The 23483-nt window shown below is 42.3% G+C and overlaps 1 protein-coding gene across 1 annotated transcript in view; it reads left to right on the top strand.

Annotated features, from left to right (window-relative positions):
• The window catches only part of LOC138473015 (uncharacterized), a 691661-nt gene that overhangs the window by 639684 nt on the left and 28494 nt on the right, over positions 1-23483 (top strand). Inside the window, exon 3 of the mRNA XM_069611489.1 lies at positions 15568-15641. Coding sequence (XP_069467590.1) covers positions 15568-15641 — 74 coding nt within the window. The remainder of the gene's footprint in view (positions 1-15567; positions 15642-23483) is intronic.

The following is a 23483-nucleotide window of genomic DNA, read 5'->3' on the forward strand; positions in this document are numbered from 1 at the left end:
ATATTGTGTTGTTAGTGTGAGGGCTAGAATTAGGGTTTTGCCACAACGGTGGACTTATCTTTATTTTGATATCCTGACGGACCCATGTGAGATTTGTGTTGAGGCAGAGATAACCCTCTTAGAGTTAGGGCTCATGATGCCTTCCCGCCAATCCTATTTTCATTTAAATAAACGTCTGTAGCAACAAAAATGACACCTGTGTGTCGATCTCTCACTATTACACCCGTACAGAAAGCAAAACACTACATCTGCCAATCATCTGTAGAAGGCCTCAGATATCCAAGTAGCAGGGTATTGCACCTTTTAAAAAAAATGTAGATTGAGCGCCATTTATACATGTATTTATTTATTTATTTATTTATTTTAGACCGTGCGCAAGACAACGGCCAGAGGCATAAGGACGCCAACAAGGCCAGAACAACAAAAAACATAGATCAGAAAGAGTCAGGGAGATGGATCAGGCTAGAACAGTCCAGTGGTTTACTCAAATAAAAAGGTTTTCAGCCTGTGTTTGAAAAGATGTAGAATAGTGCATGATCTGAGATCCAAAGGAAAGGTATTCTAGATCTGTGTAGAAGCATGCGGAAAAGATCTTTGCTCCACATATTTAAGATGTTAGATCTCAAAACTCTACGAGCCGTTAGGTGCAAAATGCGGCTAGCCAAATACTTGGAAGCTTGCCCAGAATTGCAGTTGTGTGTGATCCACATAGCGCGATATGCGATTTGACTGTGAATAGGTAGTCAGTGTAGGGCTCTCCTGGCAGCCCTGGTGTGTTCTTCCCTTTGCAGACCTGCAACCATACATACTGAGTTATTTTGTATCACCTGTAAACGGGTCGTGTCATGTTTAGAGATTCGAAGCAGAAGACGGGAACAATAGTCCAATTTGGCTCCTATAATGGCCTGTGCAACTATGGCGCGATTAGCGGATGAAAGAAAGGACTGTAGCTGGGAAAGAGTTTAAGATGGTAACAGGTACTAGACACAAGACCATTTACCTGACTTTTCATGGATAGTTGTTGATCAAAAATCACCCCAAATATTTGACCTTTGGCTGAGTGACGATATTGCAATCTACAATTCTGAAAGAGAGATACTCTGGATGGAGCTTCTTCAGCTGAGTAGCCTAGCATCATGAGTTCTGTATTGGAGCTTTTGAGGGTAAGCTTATTTGCTTGCATCCATGTTTGAAAGAGTTTATAAGTAGAGCTCAGAGAGACTGAGTCCTGGATTTCATCCCCATTTAGGGGAACAAGGCACTGCGTGTCATCCACATAATTAGCATACACTACACCAAGTCCATCCAGTTGCTTGAATAATAAATAAGAGTGGGTGACACGCACGAGCCCTGTGGGACCTCCCAAGAGACAATGAACTCCTCAGCCCTGACATCCTGGAAAAAAAACCTTGCCCTACGATCTGCCAGGAATGATTTTAATCATTCGGTGGCTGGACCAGAAAAATTTGCTGAAAACCGTAATCTCTCATTGAAGATAGAATGATCCACAAGATCTAAAGCGGCAGAGAGATCAATGAGTATCAGCATCGTGGACTTGCCCTCTGCCATCGATTGCAATATATTGGTCTTGAGCTTGAGCAGGGTAGACTCTGTACTATGCACTCTTCCAGAACCCAATTGTTTGGGCCCCAAGATGCCATGTTCAACTAAAAAAGATTAAATCTGAAGATGTGCTACTTTATCTAAGATCTTTAACAGATAAAGAACATTTGTAATAGGCCCATGGTTGCCTGCCATGCCAGGGTCGAGAGTTTATTTTTATTAGCGGTGAAATCCAGGCTTGTTTTATGGAGCTAGGGACACCACTTTCCCTAAAGGACAAATTAAGACAGTTTGTTATAAGGGAAACCAGATGTACGGAACAGGCTTATACTGTAGTAGCCGGGCAGACATCACTCTTGCAATTGGTAGGTTTTAGTTTGCAAGATGCTCCTCAGAGATAGGCTGCAAAGCAAACTCAGGAAAAGCCTTGGGCATTGCATGGCCTACAGTGTCATTAGGGTCCGCAGGACTATCTCCGTTTTTGCAAAGGATGTTTGCCTGATTTTTTTTCAATTTATCCAAGAAAGCCTCTTATATATAATATTTGACAACCTGACTAGGTAGAGGACATGGAGCCTCCAGTTCTTTAAGGATACTAAAAAGCTCCCTTGAACTAGAAGCTGCCCCCAAAATGCGATGCTCATAATAATTACTGTTTTTAGCTATGGAAATGTATGTTTTATAGGCCTTGGCCACCTGAGTATAGAGGAGTTTATCCTCGTTAGATTTATTTTCTTCTCATTGTTTGAGTTCAAGGCGCATATTTTCTTCAGCACGCAAATCTCTGCAATGTACCATTTTTTGTAAGGTTGCCGCTTAAGTACACGTGATTTGACTGGCACCAAGCTTTCAACGGCTGTTTCCAGTGTCGTATAAAAGACAGTGGAGAGCTCTTCGGCCGAGTTCAGATTGGTCAAGTCATTTGTCATGGGTAAAAAGTAGGGTGCCATAGCTGAGGGCGTGAGTTTACGAGTATATCTGTAAGCAACCCAACAGCGTTCCCTTGTGGTTTTCATAAATGGAGGAATAGACATGATCCAGTCCAAAAGATGATGATCTGACCATGGGCATTGGGTATTGTGTACTCTATTGATGTTAATATTCTGTGACAAGACCCAGTCCAAAGTTTTTCTTTTAACATGAATAGGTGATGTAATATGCTGGTCAAACCCGAGATCGAGTAACATGGTCTTCATCAACATGGCTAGCATGTCTGATTAAAATATCCAAAGTTAAAGTCCCCAAGTATCAAAGGTCTAGTGTTGGGTTTCAACGTGGGGGCTAAAAGGTCACTGAAATTTGCCACAAAGTCTGCTGTACTATGTGCAGGTCTGTAAATTACAAATATATTAATCATAGTGTCTGGGTTTACTTGAAACCTGGCCCAGATGATGTCACAGTCTATGATTTGCATCATAAATCTCATGATTAGGGAAACTGAACAACAAAAGATAAAGCAGCAAGTCAGCATGGCAATCTTATACCTATAGTTCTACTAGGATGTCTTTGCATTGGTTAGTGATCATGCACACAAGAATCGCAAGGATCTGCCCAAACCTCTGTGTGGGGAAAGGAACCCAAATATTCCATATGAACAGCTCTTAAACCCCCAAAGGAGTGATTGATGTTGATGCAATTTAATTCTCACATCCACATTCTGAACCTGTATACATGATTCCATGCTACACATATTTTAATGTTAGGTATGAGTGTTGTGATCCAAACCTGGTGTGTATTATGTGCTTAGTGGTTCAATCATACAACCCTTTAAACAAAGACATATTTGTCAAACATATATATCAGTGAGTGGTCTTTCTTCTGTTCCCAAAATGTTTTTTGATTGGGTGCACAGCAGGCGGAAACCCTCTCTGGTGTTATTTGTACACATTCCCTTTCTTTTATGGGTATTTAGAAATGGTGCAATGGGAAGGTACCAGGTACCATACAGTTCATTTTGGAATATTAAGCTTCAATTAAAAAATAACATTTTTTTTCTAGATTACATATGACTTATGCCCTACAGGTGTACAGGTAGGAGCAGTTGCTAAGCAGTCTACACAGACCCACACTACTACTAAACCAGCAGTGATCACAATAATAAAGGTGACATGTGCACAGTTCACCACGTAAACTGCCTTCACCTCTTTTGGTAACATGGGCCGAGGGCAGACTATATCTTCAGGAGATGTGTGAGCTCATAACGGTAGCAGCCCAAACACATTTAGTACAGTGGCCAGGGGTGGGCTGGCATATATGGGACTCTGAAGATTTCCCAGTAGGCCTCGGCACTCTGTGCCCTTTTTCTGTGGTAACTTAATTTATTTCCAAATGTTCTCATAGAAAAAGGGTTGAGCTTGCTGAAAATGTGTAAAACGGGACCACTTTGAACATTATTTCTGAGTTGTCTTTTGGTTTCAAGTCCACCCCTGACAATAGAGCTCCAAAATAAATGTATGTCTTATCACGGTTCTAAAAAATATAATGACTTCAATTAAACAATAAAATGTTACCAACTAACTGGGAAACAATGGGAAAACCACCACTGCAAAAGAAATTCAAAGAATGCAGACCTTTGTGAAAGGGCACTCTGTGGTGATAAGCAGGGGTGTTCAGGCAATCAGATTGGGCAACAATGTTCAAGGATGTGTTCTTGTATAGAATTGTCAAGACGAGTGACTTAAAATTCATTATAGTCCCAGAAAGTGTACCGGGGGGACAGGGCCTCTTCAAAGTACATTTAACTCTTGTCTTTGGTGATCAACGTCATTGAGTCAGACTTTTAAGTGCTTTAGTCGATGCAATCCCACTGGTGGTCCACATCGAATCAGTTGAACGGTGCAGGCTTTCATTGGGTTGAGCTGGCGATTGAGATGGTGCGATGATGGCTTCCAACGGTTCGAGGTATCAGTCGATTCACTGGCAAACCGATGGCTCTGCTGGGTTCTGTTGGAATTAGAAATCGGTGACTCGATGGCTTCCAGCAGTCAAGTCAGCGTTCCAGTCTGTTTTTTCCATGGTTTTGAGCCTGCAATTGGGTGAGACAAGTCAGTCCTCTTCAATGGGTGGAGCCATCGTGTAAGGGACTTCAAGTTGCATAGAGTGTCAAAAGCAGCACCACAATTCTCGTTTAGGCTGGAAAGGCATTGAGCAGGATTAATCTGGCTTGGACGTGTCTTGGGGTGATTAAAAAGGGTTCCACCTACTTCAGGGCTTCTGTGTTACTAGGAGGCCCAATCCAGGGTCTCCAAGAGAAGATGAGTCCTTCAGTTCTCTGCTTCCATTCCAGTAAATTGTCTGGCACCTACAGGGGTACTTCTCCCCCAGTGAACAGGATCCTAGTTCCAGTGCAGCCAGAAGAGAGCCCTTGGCCACACCAGTTCATCCCCGCTGGGCTGCTCCATGGGGATTTTTAGGTTACATCAGCTTGGAATGCTTTCTGTCCATTCCGCAATGGAATAGGACTTTGGAGAAGACTGTACTCTTAAAAGAGGTCCAGTAAATCCGTATACAATTGAGAGTCCGAAGATGAATCAAAGAAGGAGGGGTATGCCCTTCCTTATGAATGAAAATTGTCACAGGACATCCATCCAAAGAATGTCTGCTGTAAGTGGTCCACGCTTTTGCCATATGACATCATACCCAAAGTGTCTTGTTTTGCAGGACAACTCTCTCTACCACTTCCTATCCCATCCTGTGGGGACAGGATAGGCAGTGGTAGGGAACACTAACAGAACCTAAGATGGCGGGACCCCTCTCTGTCTGTGGCCTAAATAGGGTCCAGCTGGACAGTGATGCATACTTGTCGCCTAATGGAAGCCTAGAAATAAAGACAGAGACACCAGGGTTTGTAAATAAAATAATAATTTAGTGCATTGCGTCCTTGTGTGTTTACTGGACTGATCCATCCTGAACACCGTGGGGACTGGATGGAATGTTGAAAAAAGAACAAAAGGACCACAATCTCCTACCCAAGAATGGACTGGGCAGGGTAGAATAGATTCTAGAGGTTTAAAAAAGAAGCTGTTTAAGAACGGTTAGAAAAAGGATAGCGAGAGAGAGGAGGAAGAAGGAAAGGGGAAGAAAGGGGAAAAAACCGCTAACTCCCGGGGGGAGGCACTGCATCAAGTGACCCCCTGGAATCATGTATTCACTGTGGAAAGGGCTGCTTGCCAGGAACAGTATCTGGCATCCTCAGGCTGTAAAGGCTTTCAGTCCAACCGATGGCCAATTGGATGGGCCCGTTGTTAAAAGGCTGCAGGCAGAGTGCACGGTGCTGCCCAGGTCAAATCATCAAGAGCTATCTTGTCTGCATTACACGTTGGAGTGGCCTGAACTGGGCAACATGGCCATGCCCCTTGCTGGCCTGCCCCGTGGCCTGTGAAGTGGGCCCTGCATAACAATCCTCCTGGGTCGCATATGCCAAGAGGCCCAGGAGGTAAAGAGAGGAGCAGGGAAGCCTGCTCTGCCCTGACTGGCAGAGTGCTGAAGAAAAGTCCCAGGCTGCTTCTTTACGAAGCCCGAGTGAAACGATTGGAGGATGGGTAAGTCCCCGGCTGCTTCATCAGGCAGCCTCAGTGAAGGGATATACACAGGTTGCAGTGTCAAAGCAGCCTAGTTGGAGGAAGAGCTTAGGCATGCCCACCCCCCTGTGTCAGACTGTTGCAATGTAGAGGGGCCCCGGCTGCAGGGCTGCAGGTGGTGTGGCAGTAACAACGGTAGTACCCCCATGGTAGCGGGGTGCCACACAAAGTTATAATGGCCCCAGAGGCGCAGCATGATCATGCGACAACCCCCAGGTCATAAGGGGATGTTAGTTTCTTGGCAACAGAGACATCTATTTGTCTGCCAGCTGTTTTGATCTATTGATGTTTCCCTAAGATGGTGACTGCCTAACTCCATCAGTGATTGTCTGACTTTTCCTAACCTAACCTGGTTAGTATTCTTGGGAGTTAGGGATGGTCCCTTCTTTCACCCGGTGTCACTCTCCATCTTTCCACACACGTTCTTATCTAAACCTCTCAATGGTCTCAACAGCTGTTCTCCTCCCACCTTGTTGCTATCCCTCCAATCTCCCACTCTGTCTTTCCACCTCCACCTTTTGATCTTACTTCACTTCTTACTCCTGCTCTTACTATCAATCTGACCTCCAAGTACCACTCCGCTGATACATCCCTCCTTCCTCTGATACCTCCTGTCTTTCTCTACTACTAATACTATCTCTTCTTTCCTAGTGCTACTGCTACCAAACCTGTTCTCTGGAACCCTGTCGCTACTGCCATGGCTCTGCTGACACTACTATCTCTCACATTCACTACACCCTCTATACTGTGACTACCACTCACTAAGACTTACTACCATCCACTACTCCCAACTAGCACCTTCTACTCCCAATCCTACACTACTTCTGCCACAACTACTACCACATCCACTACCACTACAACCCTGCTAGTCCTACTCCAGCTCTTCTCCTCACCCTCTCCACTCATACACACATACTCCACATACCCCCTTCTCTCCAATAGCTTCTGCACTCCACTCGCTCTCGCCTCCTCTGGCCTCTCGGACATTCTCTTCCAACTCCTGTCCTCGCCCAACTAACACACACTTAACAACTCACACACAGTTACTTATATACCCCACCCCGCCCAGGATTGGATAGTTGTTCTGTACAATAAGGTATCTTCCTTGATGGCGTGTGGCATGGGAAGTGATGGTGAGGCTTAACAGGGATTGTAGTCTTGCAGGTAGTCTTGCAGCATTTCTGACTTGAATGGCCAACAATCCATAGGGTGCTGGTGGCCCTTGTTTTAGGCCTTTTTGATATTTGTATTTCCCAGTGGCATAGTGTGTTCCCAAACACTTTCTGGCTGCCGTTATTCAAACAATATCCCTGGTGGTTTAGAGGTTTTAGCCTAACGAGGCTGGGGCCCAGAAGTCTTCTTTCCCACCATGGCAGGTCCTTTTCTCTAATATCTCTGGTGGCATAGTGGAGGCGCCTGCGAGCATAGGCTTCAGCAGACCCTGTCCACTCGAGCCACACTCCAAATATCCCTGTACAGGTATTGCAGAGTCTGCTGCAGACCGTGGAATTGGTTGGTCGCTCCTTCCTATGGTGGCCGGTGAAGTGCCGGCTGCCAACTGCAGGTGCGTTGCTGTGTCACACAGTCCTGTTATCCTTTCGCTGGCATCTGCTCCCATGTCTCAGTGTGGCATGGACTCTGCCTGCAGATATAGCAAGGAGGGGATGCAAGGGGACCTGCCCTTATGCCGGCACCTTGTTGAGGTTTGGGGGTTAGCCCCCCACCCTTGACAGGACCGGAATGCCAGCCCTGTCACACTAATCTCTGCAGCAAGGTTTTCAGCCACAGAAAGAAAGAAGGAAGCCAATCCCTAAATGTTGATTTTGCACTGATTTGTTGTACCGCTACCACAGTGTGCGCTGGCCCAATGCATGTTCTGTTATGTTCTTATCTTATGCTATGCAAAGTACTTTTAAAATGCAATAGTCATCACCATGCTAGCGTTTTGGAGTTAAAGAAGTTGTAGAGAGATCTAAAGGCAGAAGGAAGAATACGAGTTTTTTTTTTTTCTCAATGTTCTTGCCAACCATTCTGCCACCCTTTTTCTGGGGCCCCGAAAATGCTGGGTGGTTTTGGACCGCATGCTGTGTACTGGTGGTTAACACTGGAATTTCTCAATGGCAAATTGGAGTCCCCGACAAAGTAGTGTTCGATGGAGAATTCAAAATGAATTACATTCCGCTCGAACATTCACTGGGAGCGCGAGGATAGAATTTAAAGCTTGATATAATTCCGCATATTTCTTTAGGTGAAGCAAGAGTCGAGCCCCACATTCTGAGCCAGCTGCAGCAGTCATCGCGTTTGATGGTTCAGCAGTCCCAGGAATGCAGTATTGGCGTAGTCTAAACGAGATAGAGCCAAGAAGACCATTGCGTGGGCTCTGTTAGGAAACGAAAAGAAGGGAACATCTATTTTTTCAGTTTGAAAAATAGCATCTTAAAAACAGCAATAAACACGCTGGATGCAGGGATCAAGTCCTAAAAAAAAATAAAAAAGGTAGGGGGGCTCATTAGCATATCAATTGATTGTGGAATCACCACAAATTAGCATATCAAGGTGCCCTCTGAAAAACAATGGGGGGACTCTGTCCACTCATGTGTACCCTCGACTTGAGCCCTGGCAGGATATATGCAGATGTTTCACCCAGTCTCTGGGCTGGGCCCCATTTGTTGTGATCAGACCTCCCCTCTACAGGTTGTTAATGCGTGTTCGTCCTATCAGAACCTTCCTCTTTGCAGAATTCATCTTGAGCATCTTTCCCGGTCATCCAATTGCTGCTAAAACTGGGAATTGGATTCAAGGTCTACATTACATAATAATAATAATTATAATAATAATAATAATAATTTAGCATTTTATATAGCACTACAAACCCTCAGGTATCTAAGGGTAGTGCAGTGCTCATTCATCGACCTCGGAAGGATGAAAGGCCGAGTTTGGCCCTGCCGGGATTCGAATCTGCAATGGCATGCTCTGCACTGATGTCAATGGGAGCACTCTGCTTGCTGTGCTATCTGACCGTCTACATATGTACATATCGCACACGGTTTTATTGGCAGTTTGTCATCATGACTAGCACTTCATTTTTATTTTTTATTTTGTTTGTTGAAAGGTTTTTATTTGATATTTAACCATGCTGGTAATGAGTGTGTGTGTGTTCCTAGCCAAGATGACCAAACATCTCTTATCCACAATATATATTTTTTAAACAGACAATCATGCATACCTGGCACTGCCCAAGGTCCTTTTGCCACTAGATGCCATGTCAACTACAGGTTTGCACGTCACTACTAGGTATCCCACTAACATACCAACTGTAGCCCTTACTATATCAAGTAACATTTGAACACAGTTATAGATTGCCACACATTGCATGTTCTAGTACATGTGCTTCCTTGCCAATCCTCCAACACGTGCCAACACCTGCATGGTATATAGCATTACGTAAAAGGAAAATAAGCAAATGCGCAGATCTGAACTTCTCATACATTTTCTTAACACGCTTTGCTACTGTGAATCCTCCATACTACCACATATCCCCTTCTGCAGCAAGAGACCGCAACCCTAACATACCATCGTCCTCCGGTTCCTGCAGGAGCTCTTCTGTGATACAATCTGGTTTAATACCATGAACCTGTTAGGGAAATGTAGGAACCCTTCACAAGAAGTCTATTGAGTGTCTAATAAAACATTAGCTCCTGCACCAGAAGGTACTATTGTGTGATAGGTGACTGCTGCCAAAGTTAGTGGTCCTATGCCAAAGGCACAGGCCTCTGACAAGGACAAAGGTCACCTGGCACACATCAAAGCCTGATAGTGAGGGGCGTAGAGCTATTCGAGATTTTGAGTAGGGAAAAACAGGGAAGTCTCAGCAGGTGCATCCTGGGATGAAGCTTCGATTTGTCTCTTTGCCCAGTGCGTACGCATCGCAAAGGGAAGCCTGAAATGCAGCCTTTAGTCGAAGCTAATTTCCTCCATTTTCGAAGCGTGCTAATTGGTTAAAGAGCTGGAAATAGTGAGCATAACAAAGGTGAAGCATGGAATGCAGGCTTGTATTGCTGCTAAGAGCCTGCATTCCACACTTTCTGATGAGTTAAGAGAAGAAAATATACTCTAATCAGACGCCCAAACTTTCTCTGTGCTTTCGACCTATATTGGATTTTTGGACAACGGAGGAGGAGGATGATATCAGACCCATCAGGTTTTAGCCGACGGTACTGCAAAGTCCAAACGCTTTGCACATTTTGGTAAAGGGTCAAGTGAACTCCATTGAGACAGCTAGGGGGGTTCCAATCTATGAAGTAAAAACTAAGATTGATGAAGCAGCTTCCTGGGACTGGCTCCCGTCATCTTTAAAAAAGTTGAGAAAAAAGAAATAGAGTCAAGTAAAGGGGAACCAAGAGACCACTCGGATAGCTACATGGAACACCAGACGTTTCAAACAACTCTTTGAGAATATAAATGAAGACCTCCTGCAATGTGAAATCATATGCTTACAAGAGCGTTGGCCACTAAGTACACCAATCTTAGATGGCCACACTTGTTACTTGAATAAAGCATACAAAGGAGCAGATGGAAGGCAATTGGCTGGTCTCTTGACAATCATAAAAAACAACTTAGCCCCAAAAGTCATTTGGATGATAATGCCCTCCTCTCTTATCCAAATAACGATAATGCAGGAAGCTCATCAACAGAAGGGATTTAAAGAAACAAAAGCAATCTTCAATCTCTATTGGAACAGTAAATGCAGAGAACGTTTTACTGTTACTTATGAGAAGCATAGATGACTTGCGTGCAGAGTATGGCGATGTACGAGTCATCATCTGTGGAGATTTAAATATAGACTGATGTGACACAGATGAGCAAATGGACCTTTCACAAACTACTCAGCAAAAGGCATCCCGCTCCAAGAAATAGATGAGAGAGATGAAAATCCGAGACTCAAATCTGCTTAACAGAAAAGTCAAAGGAGACCGGCCGAGAGCAAAGACCTGTCGATCTTTTGGTGCTAGTGCCACCCTCAACTACTTCTTTGTAGATTCCGCCACTTACCAAAACATCGAATCCTTGAAAATACAGGAATCTACAAAGAGAGACCACAGTCCCTTGATAATAACCTGTTTTTTGCCAACCAATCAAAACAAAGCGAGAAATGTGGCCTCACAAAGGGAGTATAAGCAATGGTTTAAATCGCTTGCAAATAACACATAAATCTACCAAAAAGCTAAGTTTGGCCATAAACTCTTGGATTGCTTCATCAACAAGCGGTGTTGATTATGAATCTTGTCTCACCTTGTTTAGGGAAAACAACCAAAATACGCGAAAGAAAAATATACACCAATATTCCTTTGATCATGAGTTAACAGGAAAAAACAACGAGCACAGGCTCTGCGTGTTGTGAAAAAGGCCAAGAATAAAACATCAGCGAATGAGGTAAAAGTGCTCAAAGCAAACTATCGAAATTGGGTGAAACCTCATAGAGCACAACTCTATCAACAGGATTCAGAGCTCATGATTATGGCCACAGAAAACAAAAATGCGAATGTCCACTGGCACTTAGTAAATAGCCAGATGAACATAAAGAGCACGTTACAGATAAACCCCATTGATGAAAAACAGTGGGTAGACCATTTCAAAAGAATGTACCAGATAAGTGATGCAAACTAAAGCATGGGAGCTAGAGTTTATGAAAGATGAAATCTTCACCTTTAATAAACAAAAAAGCAAGTAAGTTCCGTGCTCCCCGACTGGACGGACTTTCAAATGTCATCCTAAAACAACATCCTAATCTATGGGCTGACTATCTCTTAAACAAAATAAACAACAGTAAACAAATACCAACTTCTTGGCTGAAAGCAATAGTGATCCAATCTTTGAAAATGGAGATTGCCTAAAACCTTAGAACTATAGACCAATATCCCTTCTGGATGTGTTGGGACAATGATATGCAGGTATGCTCCTTAAAAGATTGAACAAATGGTTAGCAGTGACAGAAAATCGAGATAAGAGACAAACAGGTTTTGTTCAAAGGGTAGATTGTGGCTCGAATATACTAATACTCAATCTACTGAAAATGAAAATAATGAATGAAAAGAGGAAGATGTGTTTAGCATGTGTCGATATGGCAGCTGCATTCAACAGGGTAGATTGTGGAATCTTATGGTACAAGCTAAGGAAAAAGGGATCCCCAGAAGATCTCCTTGAGGCAATTATTGGGTTGCATACGAATACAAGCCTCCAGATCAGACTAGACCAGAGTGGGACTCTCAGTGAAGCGGTAACAACAACAAGAGGCTTAAAGCAAGGATGCCCCCTAACAGCAATTTTATACAACTTCTTTATTTCTGACATTAAAGAGTGGATCGAGCCAGCGCGATCATGTAACCCGAATATCAGTGGAACTGCCGTGGGACGACACCTATACGTGGATGATCTCATTCTGCTCGATTTTACCACAATAGGCCTCCACCACAAGTTAAATGCTCTGCAACAATACGTCGACAAAATTCAACCGGAGAGCAGGTAGGAAAAAAAGAAATTTTGTTTATCAAAAAAGGACAAAAGAATAAATCAAGAAATTTTGAGTGGGTCTTGCAACAATCAAATATAAAGGTGACAAAAAGCACAAAGTATTTCGGCGTCATGATCAGTGCTGACTATGGCGAAAAACCATGCATTTCAAATCTGGAAACAAAAATGGATCAACTAATTGCACAAGCCCTTGTCTTGAAAAGGAAATTTGGGAAATTCTCGCTCCAACCAGTGGCTGACGTCTACACATGTAAAGTAATCCCACTGATAACATACACTGGAGATGCATGCCGGAGACTGCCTTGGAACGCATGGGATAAACTAGAGGCCAGATTTTGGCAAAGGCTCTTAAACCTAGCAAACTCAGTGCCGATAGGTGTAATCCGCCATGAACTTGGGCTTCATTCAATGGATACCCATGTGATCTGGAAAGCATTAATGACATATCGAAAAGTAGAACTCCAGGATTGCCCACTCCAATATGAATTATTGAAACAGGAAACCGACTCCTCTATATTCTGGCCTCTAAAGATGTGGAGCGAAAAGTGTATCTCAATCTTGGAAAAATTGGGAACAAAGGCACAAACACTCTGTCTACATCCAAAAAGAGTTAAACACTACTTCTATCTGTAGATTGGGCCGAAACAGAGGGAAGCCGCTCTGCTTCTTAAACACACACTCTATCAAAAACCCTGTTCAATCTTCCCAACCAGCTACCTAACTACTTAAGGAAGAGCCCAAACCCAAAGCACAGGGACCAGATCTTGTGTTTCAGGTTGAATGTCTTACGGACAAGAAAAAAATTACAAAAATACAGCCTCGAAAAATCAGCTAAATGCCGTCTCTGCAGGGTACATGAAGAATCCCTATAGCACTTGATAATGTTTTGTGGCAAATTAAAAACAGAAAGCAGACTCTATTTACAGCCCATCGTATCTCCATTGTGTGGTCAAGACCCGACTTTATAGTGGCAAGACCTGTATGTGGAGCTAAATAGAAGAACTGTCAAAGGCCTAGGTATCTACCTGGAAAGAATGATCATAAGACTCACAAATGTGGATAACAATGTTTTAACAGTGTTGGGAACCATAGAGACTAAGCTGAACGCATAAGAACCAAATGAACACCATAGCAGATGGAACTGTTAGAGAAGTGATTCAACTGGAGACGTCCAGTAATAAGTAGGCTTTGCTTTTTACTCTTATGTTGTTTCTTGTGGTTCGGCTATGTGAAAAGAGGAACAGATGAACATTGGAAGGAAAAGCAAAAAAGTTGTATTTATTTATACTGAAATGCTAATAATAAAAAAAAAATCTAAAAATATATTGGATTTTTGGCATCGATTTAAACGCTTGCCATAAAACATGTCCTCCAGAAAACCCAAAACTAAACTCTTCAAAACGAATCTCCAATCCATTGGCAATGCCTGCACTTCTCTCAGGTTAGAATCGCCTGCGCACCTAGGCCGGATTCCATGCTAAGGCAGAAGCTTTTCGTTGCTAACACCAGACTGCCTTCAGTTAAACTGTTATCACTCACAGTTGTCCACATACCTTCCCTTAACAATCCCGCCCTGGAGACCAGCGGAGAAGTAGGCTTTTGGTGCCAGGTAGGCAGACGGCTTCTGAGGGAGCAACATGATTGTAAATGACCGACAGTCTGTCACAGCTGGTGAATATTTTTAGTGGAGGGGAATACATTTTTTTTAATTTTTATTACATTGAGCATTTGTAAGGCGCTTTATACAACAGGATTGTTTCAAAGCGCCAATAATATTTGCACAACATAATGCGTGTGACCATTATGTGTGACATTGCTAGGACAAGGAGGTCTGAAACTTGATGGTGAAATGACAGCTTTTGAAGGTGCTGGACAGCAGAGGTCGAAGTGGGCGGGAGTGGTTGGGAGCGGTGCTCCTTTACTTTTTATTTAAAGTTTCACTGTTCCTATACTTTTATTTTGAAAATAAATCGTCTGGAATGGTTGAAGCTTGCACTTCAGTGCACTGAACATTCCCATAAATAGCAGGTGTGTTTATTGTGTGTGGGAGGGGGTGCAGGAATGGGGTTTGTGCGGAGTGGGGCAGACCAGCAGGGAACATAGTTCCACTACTTCTTTTCGTACACTTCGACCACTGCTGGACAGACATGCATGCAAAGAGGTGAACGCATATTTAAGGCGTCTGTGTGCTATAATCAGGACACGTGAGGTCGGTATTGGGGTGGGCAGGCGGCCCTTTGGCATAGGGCGACACAAATGCTTGCAGAAGACATAAGTGCAGCCCCACTCTTTTGATTTCCTATTGTTCAATGTCGCCTTTCCACATCATTTTGCTCCCCTTCCTGATGAAAATAACATGTTCAGTGAGCAACTATTCAAATGTAAATCCATGCTTATTTTCAACCCAAATCTCATCCTGTACCTCTTTTGGTAGGAGTGTAATATATGTCTAGTGAAATTACTGAGTATTGTTTAGTAGAAAAGTTATGTGTAGTTCAAGGGAACGGAGACATTTCAATAGACATACAATCACTGTGTATTGCACAAAGAACAGAAGAATATGAAAAATGCATTTAAGTGCCATACCACAAGGGCCTCACCATGCCTTTCAAAACCGTGGCAGTCATGTTTGGGTCAAACTCGTAAAGGACACTCTCCCATCATTCACCCCTCCTCATACCTGGTTATCACCATTCCCAGAGAAGTAGACTTCACTTTTGCTCTGTACATTTATGATGCGGGCGACCACGGCGTTTGTCATTCAGTACGCACGCCTGTTTACCTGCTTTTCAAAATGGCAGGCTTTCTCCCGGCATTTTGATGTATCGTGACTGTCTGAGCACGCGCGTTTCCAGGCAGGGCTTGGGCTGAAACACGTTTCTCTATTTTTCAGAGTCACCCGGCGGCCTTGACGTTAAAGATCCGAGTTGAAGGTGTAGAACTGGTCATCAACCTGGAGAGAAACGAGTAAGTACAGCTTGGCTGACCTGAAATCACGGCCCTTCTCGAATAGCGTGACTGGGCATGATGGATATGTAATGGATGTCAATGTGGATGCTGTGGATGATGGACAGTGCGACCTGTATTGCCATTACCCTTCTGAAGAGCAATATTTTCTTTTTTTATTGGACCTGGTGATACTTATGTCAGGTGCAAACATCATTTATATATGTGTACCCATCCTTCAAGAAGTGATGGAAAATAGTCATTGCACATGTTGTAAGCTATTGCTTTCCAATACAATTTCATGCCAACATGTCATTCCCGAGATGGTCGTGCAGTAATGTTTATTTATTTATTTATGTATTTATTTATTTTGCATTTTGGGACTTGTAGCCCTCGATGTAAAAGAGGGAAAACAAAACGAAGGTACCAGCATTAAAATACAAAAAAAAAAATATCAGGACTGGATGAGCATCTCCAGGATGAAATGGGCCATGTTGTCATGTGTGAATTTTGTAGATGGTGTGGAACTCGTCCAATGTCTTATTTGAAGTCGCTTTCGGAATTTAAATGCTTGTATGCACTGGAGTACATGCACTTAGATGGACGCTGCTGAGGCATTCAGAAAGAAAAGGGAACGCACTTTCCTATTTGATGTCAAAATGTACTTTAATCCTTTTTCTGACGTATACACAGAAATACGTAAGGATTGTGTAAAAGTAACTGCTAAACATTAAATTGACGTTGATCCACTGTCTGAAACATGACAACCTAATGTTTTCCTTGGTGGTTCTCGGGCAGGTCAAGTTTATAGATTCAGGGGGTACTATTAAAGCATCATGTAAATGTGTGAATGCCAACATGCCCCATTCCAGTTGGGAGAATCCAGTCCAGTCCCACATTTTATCTTTTCATTCTGGGTCTTATAGTGCTGTGTTTAAAATGCAAAGTTAAAACTGGGACAGAACTGGCATCATCCCAACTGGAATGGGGCATGTTAACGTCTATCTGTTTGTTGGCATAAACTGTTAGTAAATGCTGTAAACATGGCAGCATGGTATATCCAGAGAATATGTAAATAACTGTACTCAAAAATACATTAAGGATACCAATTGTGTTTGGCTGAATAATATTCATGCAGCCTGCATTTATGGATTCTTATGAAATAGGAATAGAGAGGATTGGCCAAAACGATCAGCTGATTTGGTAGAAATGATGTTAAAAAGATATGTACACATTTTCTTGGAAGGCAGTAAAACTGTAGCTTTGAAAACGTGGTTAGAAAAGAAAGAAAACATAGAATGTGATGCAGAGAATGCATTTAGAGAGAATACATCGCTGGCTTGTTTTTGTTTTAGAAAGTGTCTATTCAATCGAAACCTGTTCAAGGTGTATGAGCAAAATTATGTCACGCTCCACTCGGCAAACAACTTGTAGAGATGGGCCCAATTTGTCACCCTAGTAAAATCAATACTCAATAATGGCGTGCTCAAAGTGACAGAAAACCCCAGGTGTATTCAAAGCATTAGAACTAGCTGGGACAGCATACAATCAGCTCTCAAAATTCAAATGATTGTGAGCACGTTTTATTCTAAAGATACATAAGCATTGACATCCTAAAACAATATCATTTACAAACTTATGAGTATTTTGGATTGGTAAGTATCCCAAGCTACATATAGAGTGTGTAGGTTTTAGTTCCATCATTGGCTTACACATCGCTGATGTCCCCTCCTGGGCCCATCCTAGTTCCATCATTGGCTTACACATTGCTGATGTCCCCTCCTGGGCCCAGCCTACTTTCAGGTAATATTTTCAATACATCATCACACAGATAATTAATTGTCTGGCGTTGTTATGATGGTATGGGTGAGACAACGGATTTCTATTGGTTGATGATTTGCTCACAAATCTTGGACAATTTGACGATATGTCAAGACATGAGAGAGACCTATGGTGGGAGAGAGAAGTCCATAGTCTGCAATAATTGAAATTAAAAATAACTCCTTGTCATTCCCAAGCGATGAAACCTATCTTTTTCTTTGTACTTGGCCATGTGTATTATCTAGTGTCTGTCTGTGTACTAAGGAGTTCATCAGGTGTCTTAGCTATGTTTGGCTCATAATGAATAGCCAGTGTTCTCATTGTCTTAATCATTTGCTAATGGATCATGTTGGAGAATTAATTTCTTCCTATGTATTGAACTTTTAGCTAATTCTATTTTGCATGTTCTATTCTTTGTGACCACTTGAGATGTCCTTCATTTGTTCTTTATGGAGTCTGTTCACATGCTGATCTCCTGCATTTGAGTACACACAACATAAGGAGGAAGGCCACAATGATTTTGCAGAAACTCAAAGTGGACTCTAACCAACACATAAAGAGAAATGGGGTTCTTGTCCGAAATTTGAAATTGATTAAACAAACATTTGAGACTAGTTTTGTATGTATTCCAAAGAGATATTTAATAAAAGAGATGAATATGTTCACGAAAGAAAATGAAGAAGATTACATTTGGTAATCTAATACTCACTAAAACCAAGTCCAAGAGTACTAATAAATTATATATGAATATAATACTTGATGCAATTAAGTTTAGTAAACCATTGAAATGTATCTATTGGGAAGTGGGATTGCAATCAATGGAAACTGAATGGAAACCTTCATGTGAATCTGCGTGTCCAATGCAGGCTGTGGGTATTGATTGATTTGTCTTGTCTTTTACAGTCTGTGCAACTACCACCATCTCAATAAGCATTCCAAGCGCCCTAATGAAAACTTGGCCTTAACACATCATTCTGGCCAATATTAGCCCAAACTCGAGTAAGCGAGACAACAACATTTTTAGACCTGCTTATAGTGTTTGCTGTTCAATATTAGCCAGGAATAGAGGAATGTTCATCTACCCTTCTAACAGAATCGCAAATATTGATGAAATTCCAATTGTAAGGGCTGAAATGTCTATGCAGCCCTGGGTGTATGACCCACTGGGTCTTAGGGCCCTGTGTACATTTTTGTTGTACTTTTGTTCCACTTCTTTCTCTTTTTCATTTACATGTCACTTGGTCTTGGTGATGGTAGCACTCCTTGGTCGGTTTTTGTTTAGAGGTGGTGTCATGGTGTTAATAATACGCTGCCCTACCAAGGGCACTTGTACAGTTCATATATCATTTATTAGTAGTCTTTGAACTTGGTTTTAGTGAATATTGGATTACCAAGTGTAATCTTCTTCATTTTCTTTCATGAATTTATTGAATCTCTTTTACTAAAAATCTCATTTTAATACATACAAAACTAGCCTCAAATGTTTGTTCAATTTCAAATTTCTCACATGAACCCAGTTTCTCTTTGTGCAATCTCCTGCATTTGGACATCAAACGCTGTTTGTGTTCTTATTAATTTAAATAACTTGGGGCACTACTGTTTCGCATCCTGGGAATTATCTTTCCTCTGGGTTTTGTTCACTCAATACTCCCTTTCTGGTGTTCAAACATTGGTGCTAAATAGATGTATTTTTGTGAATTCAGCATCTTGGATTCTAATGCTTTGCTAATTATTGGGCCTGCTGCAGCCTTCATTTTAGGAACATGGCTGTACTTTGCACTCTCGCCTCCATGCTGGTGACTTATATTTACATTTTTTGGATTACATTCACCTTGTACATCTGTCATACTTTGGGTTCGCTGCCCGTCTCTTAAGAACCTCTCACTGGCAGCAGCAACCGCTAACAACAATCATGATCAGCACAGTGATCTGTTCATTCTAGTCCTCTGCCCCACTTCTTTTACTCACCCATAGAATATGACCACCGCATCTTAAGATCATTTCTTCACCAACTAATATGCCGGAATACCTACTATCCAGAAATGATTATATCAAATCCCTCGACACAAAAAAAGGATCAACCACACGTGCATTCCAACCCAGACCTAATGCATCAGAGATTCTCTGTCAATAATGTGTGAAATTGGAGAGACTTTGCACCAAGGAAATCAATACATTCTTGGAGAGATTAACTCTCTAAATTTACCTTGAACAGGAAAGGCTTTACGTGTGCAATGAAATCACTCTATACTCTACAAACAAGTGACAAGAGTTCTCATTTATGGCTTGACAACTCAAAGTAAACCATACAACCTATATCATCAGTTATCCAGCACCTAAGTGACTCTGGTTCCTACACAAACCCACTGTATCCCTGTCCATGTATTCTGCATCTGTGCCTACTGTAAAAAAGGCATGGTATCAAAGAAAGACAGACACAAGTAGTCACAGTTCAGGGGTGTTTACTAAACTGTAAAGTGGGTGAGATAAATGCCTAATCTAAATGTAAATCTAAGATGGGAGCAAGCTACAACCATCAAATAATAAGAATATAGTCCTAGTGGAGTCTAGTCAAATAAAAGAGCCTATACTAAGAAAACCTATTGCCAATCCTACCGCTACATTACAAAATACTGTGGGATAATGTTCACAAGAAATGAAGGAAGTGTTCACAAAATGATAAGTCAGGATATTATGGCTGGGGTCTCCCTTCCCCAAGTTTTTAGCACGGGACACGGCGAGACTCTTGAGCACAGCACACTCTCAGCTTCTCTGGCACAAGCTCACAGTTCCTATTTTCTCTATCGGGGCCTTCTGTACCTAAGTCTCTTTTCATGCAAAGTCTCTTGCTTCAGAGGCCTGATATGCCAAAACAACCAAACTAAAGTTCCTTCAGATAACCTTCTCATCGGGTGATTACTCTTCACCCTTGGATCCCCTCAGCCGGGCTCTGATCCTTCTCTCAATGAATAGCCTCCCTTAGTAGGGCTCAGACCAACCATTCTCTGTGGACATCCCTCAGTCGGGTTCATACTTGTAGTCACAATGTTGTTCACTTAGATTCTTCACAACTTTTCTCCTGACGTCCCTCAGTCGGGTTCGCTATCGCCTTCTAATCACAATTTCTTTATTTGTAATATTCAAGATTCTCAATGTCTTTTATTTAAAAACACTTTTTTGTTAGGTCACCCTCATCCAGGCTCAGACCTTCCACAGTATTTGCCAACTTTAAACAAAGACTTCAGAAGGGCGACCACGTTTCGCTGGGTCACTTTGTTACCCTATGACAAGGGCATATTTATTCACAATAATCAGTTTGCACAGCGTTCCTTCTCCACCGGGTGAAAATACCTGACTCGCAATTCCCTCAGTCAGGTGCAAACATCAGGTTCACAATTCTATTATCGTCAAAAACTTCTACAATGTGTCAAGGACTTTCGATTTGCTTGACCCGTGTATGACCACCTCAACACCTCACGTGGACCTTCCCTAAGGCCTCTGGTATTTATAGTTTCTTTACCCCTTTTTGTCTCTTTGTTCAGGAGAGGTGTACCGAGTTCATTCACAAAATACCATCTTCTTAATGTTGCCACAGCAACCTTGTCTACCATAGACCGGCCAACTATCAGGTTTGTCTGACTCACCGGCTGTGCTTAACTCATTGACGTTTCTTTTGCCATTGGAGTCACAGACGGTACCACGATGGTAACCGCATCTTCCTGCCCTGTCTATCAATGTGGGAGGGTTCCATGTACCACTGACATCCGTCACATCACTCCCCAGCTGTGGTTCCCAGACTTATGTTTCTTTCATCAGAGGCTTTGCGCATCTGGGTTGAAAATGGCAAGGACAACTCCCTCCTTGACCTCATGCATTCGGCCTTGCTCAAAGTGTGCTCTCCTGCTCCGCCTTTTATCCCAGTGGGGAAGGCAAAGATAGTCAGGTGTGTGTGTAATTGTCGGCAATTGCCTGACTCTGCCTGACCCTTGTGTTGGGAGATGGCAGGTAAACGGCTCTGATATTAGTCCATTGTCGCTCGCGGGCAAGAAAGTGCTCATGTCGGAAAAAGGGGGTCGAGTTTTTAAATATCCGACTGGACAGGATGGGGAAAAGGTGTCAAATTGAAGGGGATACCGCATCTCACCCTTCAGTGTCCCACTTCCACTTCCCAAAGACTCCCCCATCCAGGTGATTTCTCCCACAGTGGTCCACCACCAGGAGCTGGATCCAAAAACGATGGCCGTGTCCTGGCCACCTGGATGACAGATCCCCTGGGACTAGTAAGTGAGACACCTTCAGGTTTCTCACACTACCTATAATTTCCTCTGCCCTGTCAGTGTAGTGAGTCCCTCTCTTGGTACATGTGAACCTGCCTTCCTTCTATGCTATTTACAACACACTACTTGTGGATTCTACACTCTGGCGTTAATCCCTGCTAGTGTTCCACAGTTTAACTACTGCTTTATGGCAAATTCCTGTGCGTTTGATTGTTTTATGGATTCTCGCTCAGCTTGTATCATTTCTCATGGGGCAGCAGGGCCTTTTTTACCCTCTCTCACCTCTGGAGTAACACATCTGAGGCGGGGCAGAAGTAGGTCCTGGCACATTTATCTGCACCATTACACACTCTTCATTGTTGTCTTCCTTTTGCGCCATGGTCGTTGGCCCCTTAAACAAGTGTTGCCACTTTATAATCCATGTTTGCACTATGCCATAACTCTTAAATATTCTATTCTGATCAGCAACTATCATGCATGCTCATGAAATCAGTTGAGTCTCATGTGCATGCCAAGTCCTGTTTGTATAAGACACTGCTGTTTTCTTCCTGACAGGAAATATCACAAGCTGCTTTAACAAAAGTGATTTACATGCAGCCAAGTACACACAAAGAACACCCTAAGCAGCACGGTAAAACTAAATTAAAATATTCAAATATGTTACTAAATTTGTTATCTTAAAGAAAATAAATTGTCCTACGATACAATAAAGATAATCACTTTTATAGAATGCATGCCAAAGCCCAAAGTTGTCACACACAATAAACATACACACCAAATAGAAATATTGTCATGGAGCTGGCACGCACAATTCATGAGGGCATTGTCTGGCATGTCCTAACATTCAAGATGGCACCAGTGAAAATATTGCTTTAGTTAGCTTTTAAGTGCTCAACTCCAATGCTTTCCTATGTACATAAGGAAGTGTATGTACACACTCACCACAAAGTGTTAAGATTTAATGGGCCAATGAAATACTCTTTCTGCATCATGGAGCAGCAGATTAGTATGTTTGTGCAGCCTTATATTCTTTAAACACACGTCATTGGCTGCCACAGTCAAATAAAACGCAAGATCTGATTACAAAAAAACAAATTCATCAATTTACCAATCAAAATTAAAAAACAACAATGATAGAAAAATGAAGTTAATGCAGCACAAACATGTAAAACACATAAATATATCTTACAACATGGAAACAAAAAGCAGCATTTGACAGCACCTACCCTAACTTAATTAATGAATCCTTTATAGTGTGCTTAATACCAGAGACCAGTCTATAGGCGCAAGACCAGGATTCAAACCTGTGTCATTCTCTGTTGTCTTGCTTCCAAAACAAACACGTTGCCCCTGAGCTATCCTTCCAGTTAGTTTTTCTACCTTAAAAAAAATGGCTGACAGTGTAGCATAGCTTTCATCATGATGCACACTTTCTGCAACATGCAGAATCTCATTGACACAAGGGACACTCGATATGCAGCTACAAGAGTTGTTAAACAGTGCTTAAACTCTCTCTACCAAACCTAAAAGTAGTTTTACTGACCTGTACTTGTGCTGTAAAACTAAATGGAGGCATTGGAAAGGAAGTATACCAAAGGGAAATCCCACAAAACGGCTTCCTCCCTTTAAGCTGTAAGGTTGTTCTTAACACCCACCTGGCACAAACACATGCAACCTATTCAACCTCATAAATTGGATGTTCGATTCATTTGTTTGATAATATTGCAGGTTGAATAGATTGCATGTGTATTGGAGTCTTAGTTCA

The sequence above is a fragment of the Ambystoma mexicanum genome, chromosome 8 (genome assembly GCF_040938575.1).
Source record: "Ambystoma mexicanum isolate Mex_15411 chromosome 8, UKY_AmexF1_1, whole genome shotgun sequence".
Classification (NCBI taxonomy): domain Eukaryota; kingdom Metazoa; phylum Chordata; class Amphibia; order Caudata; family Ambystomatidae; genus Ambystoma; species Ambystoma mexicanum.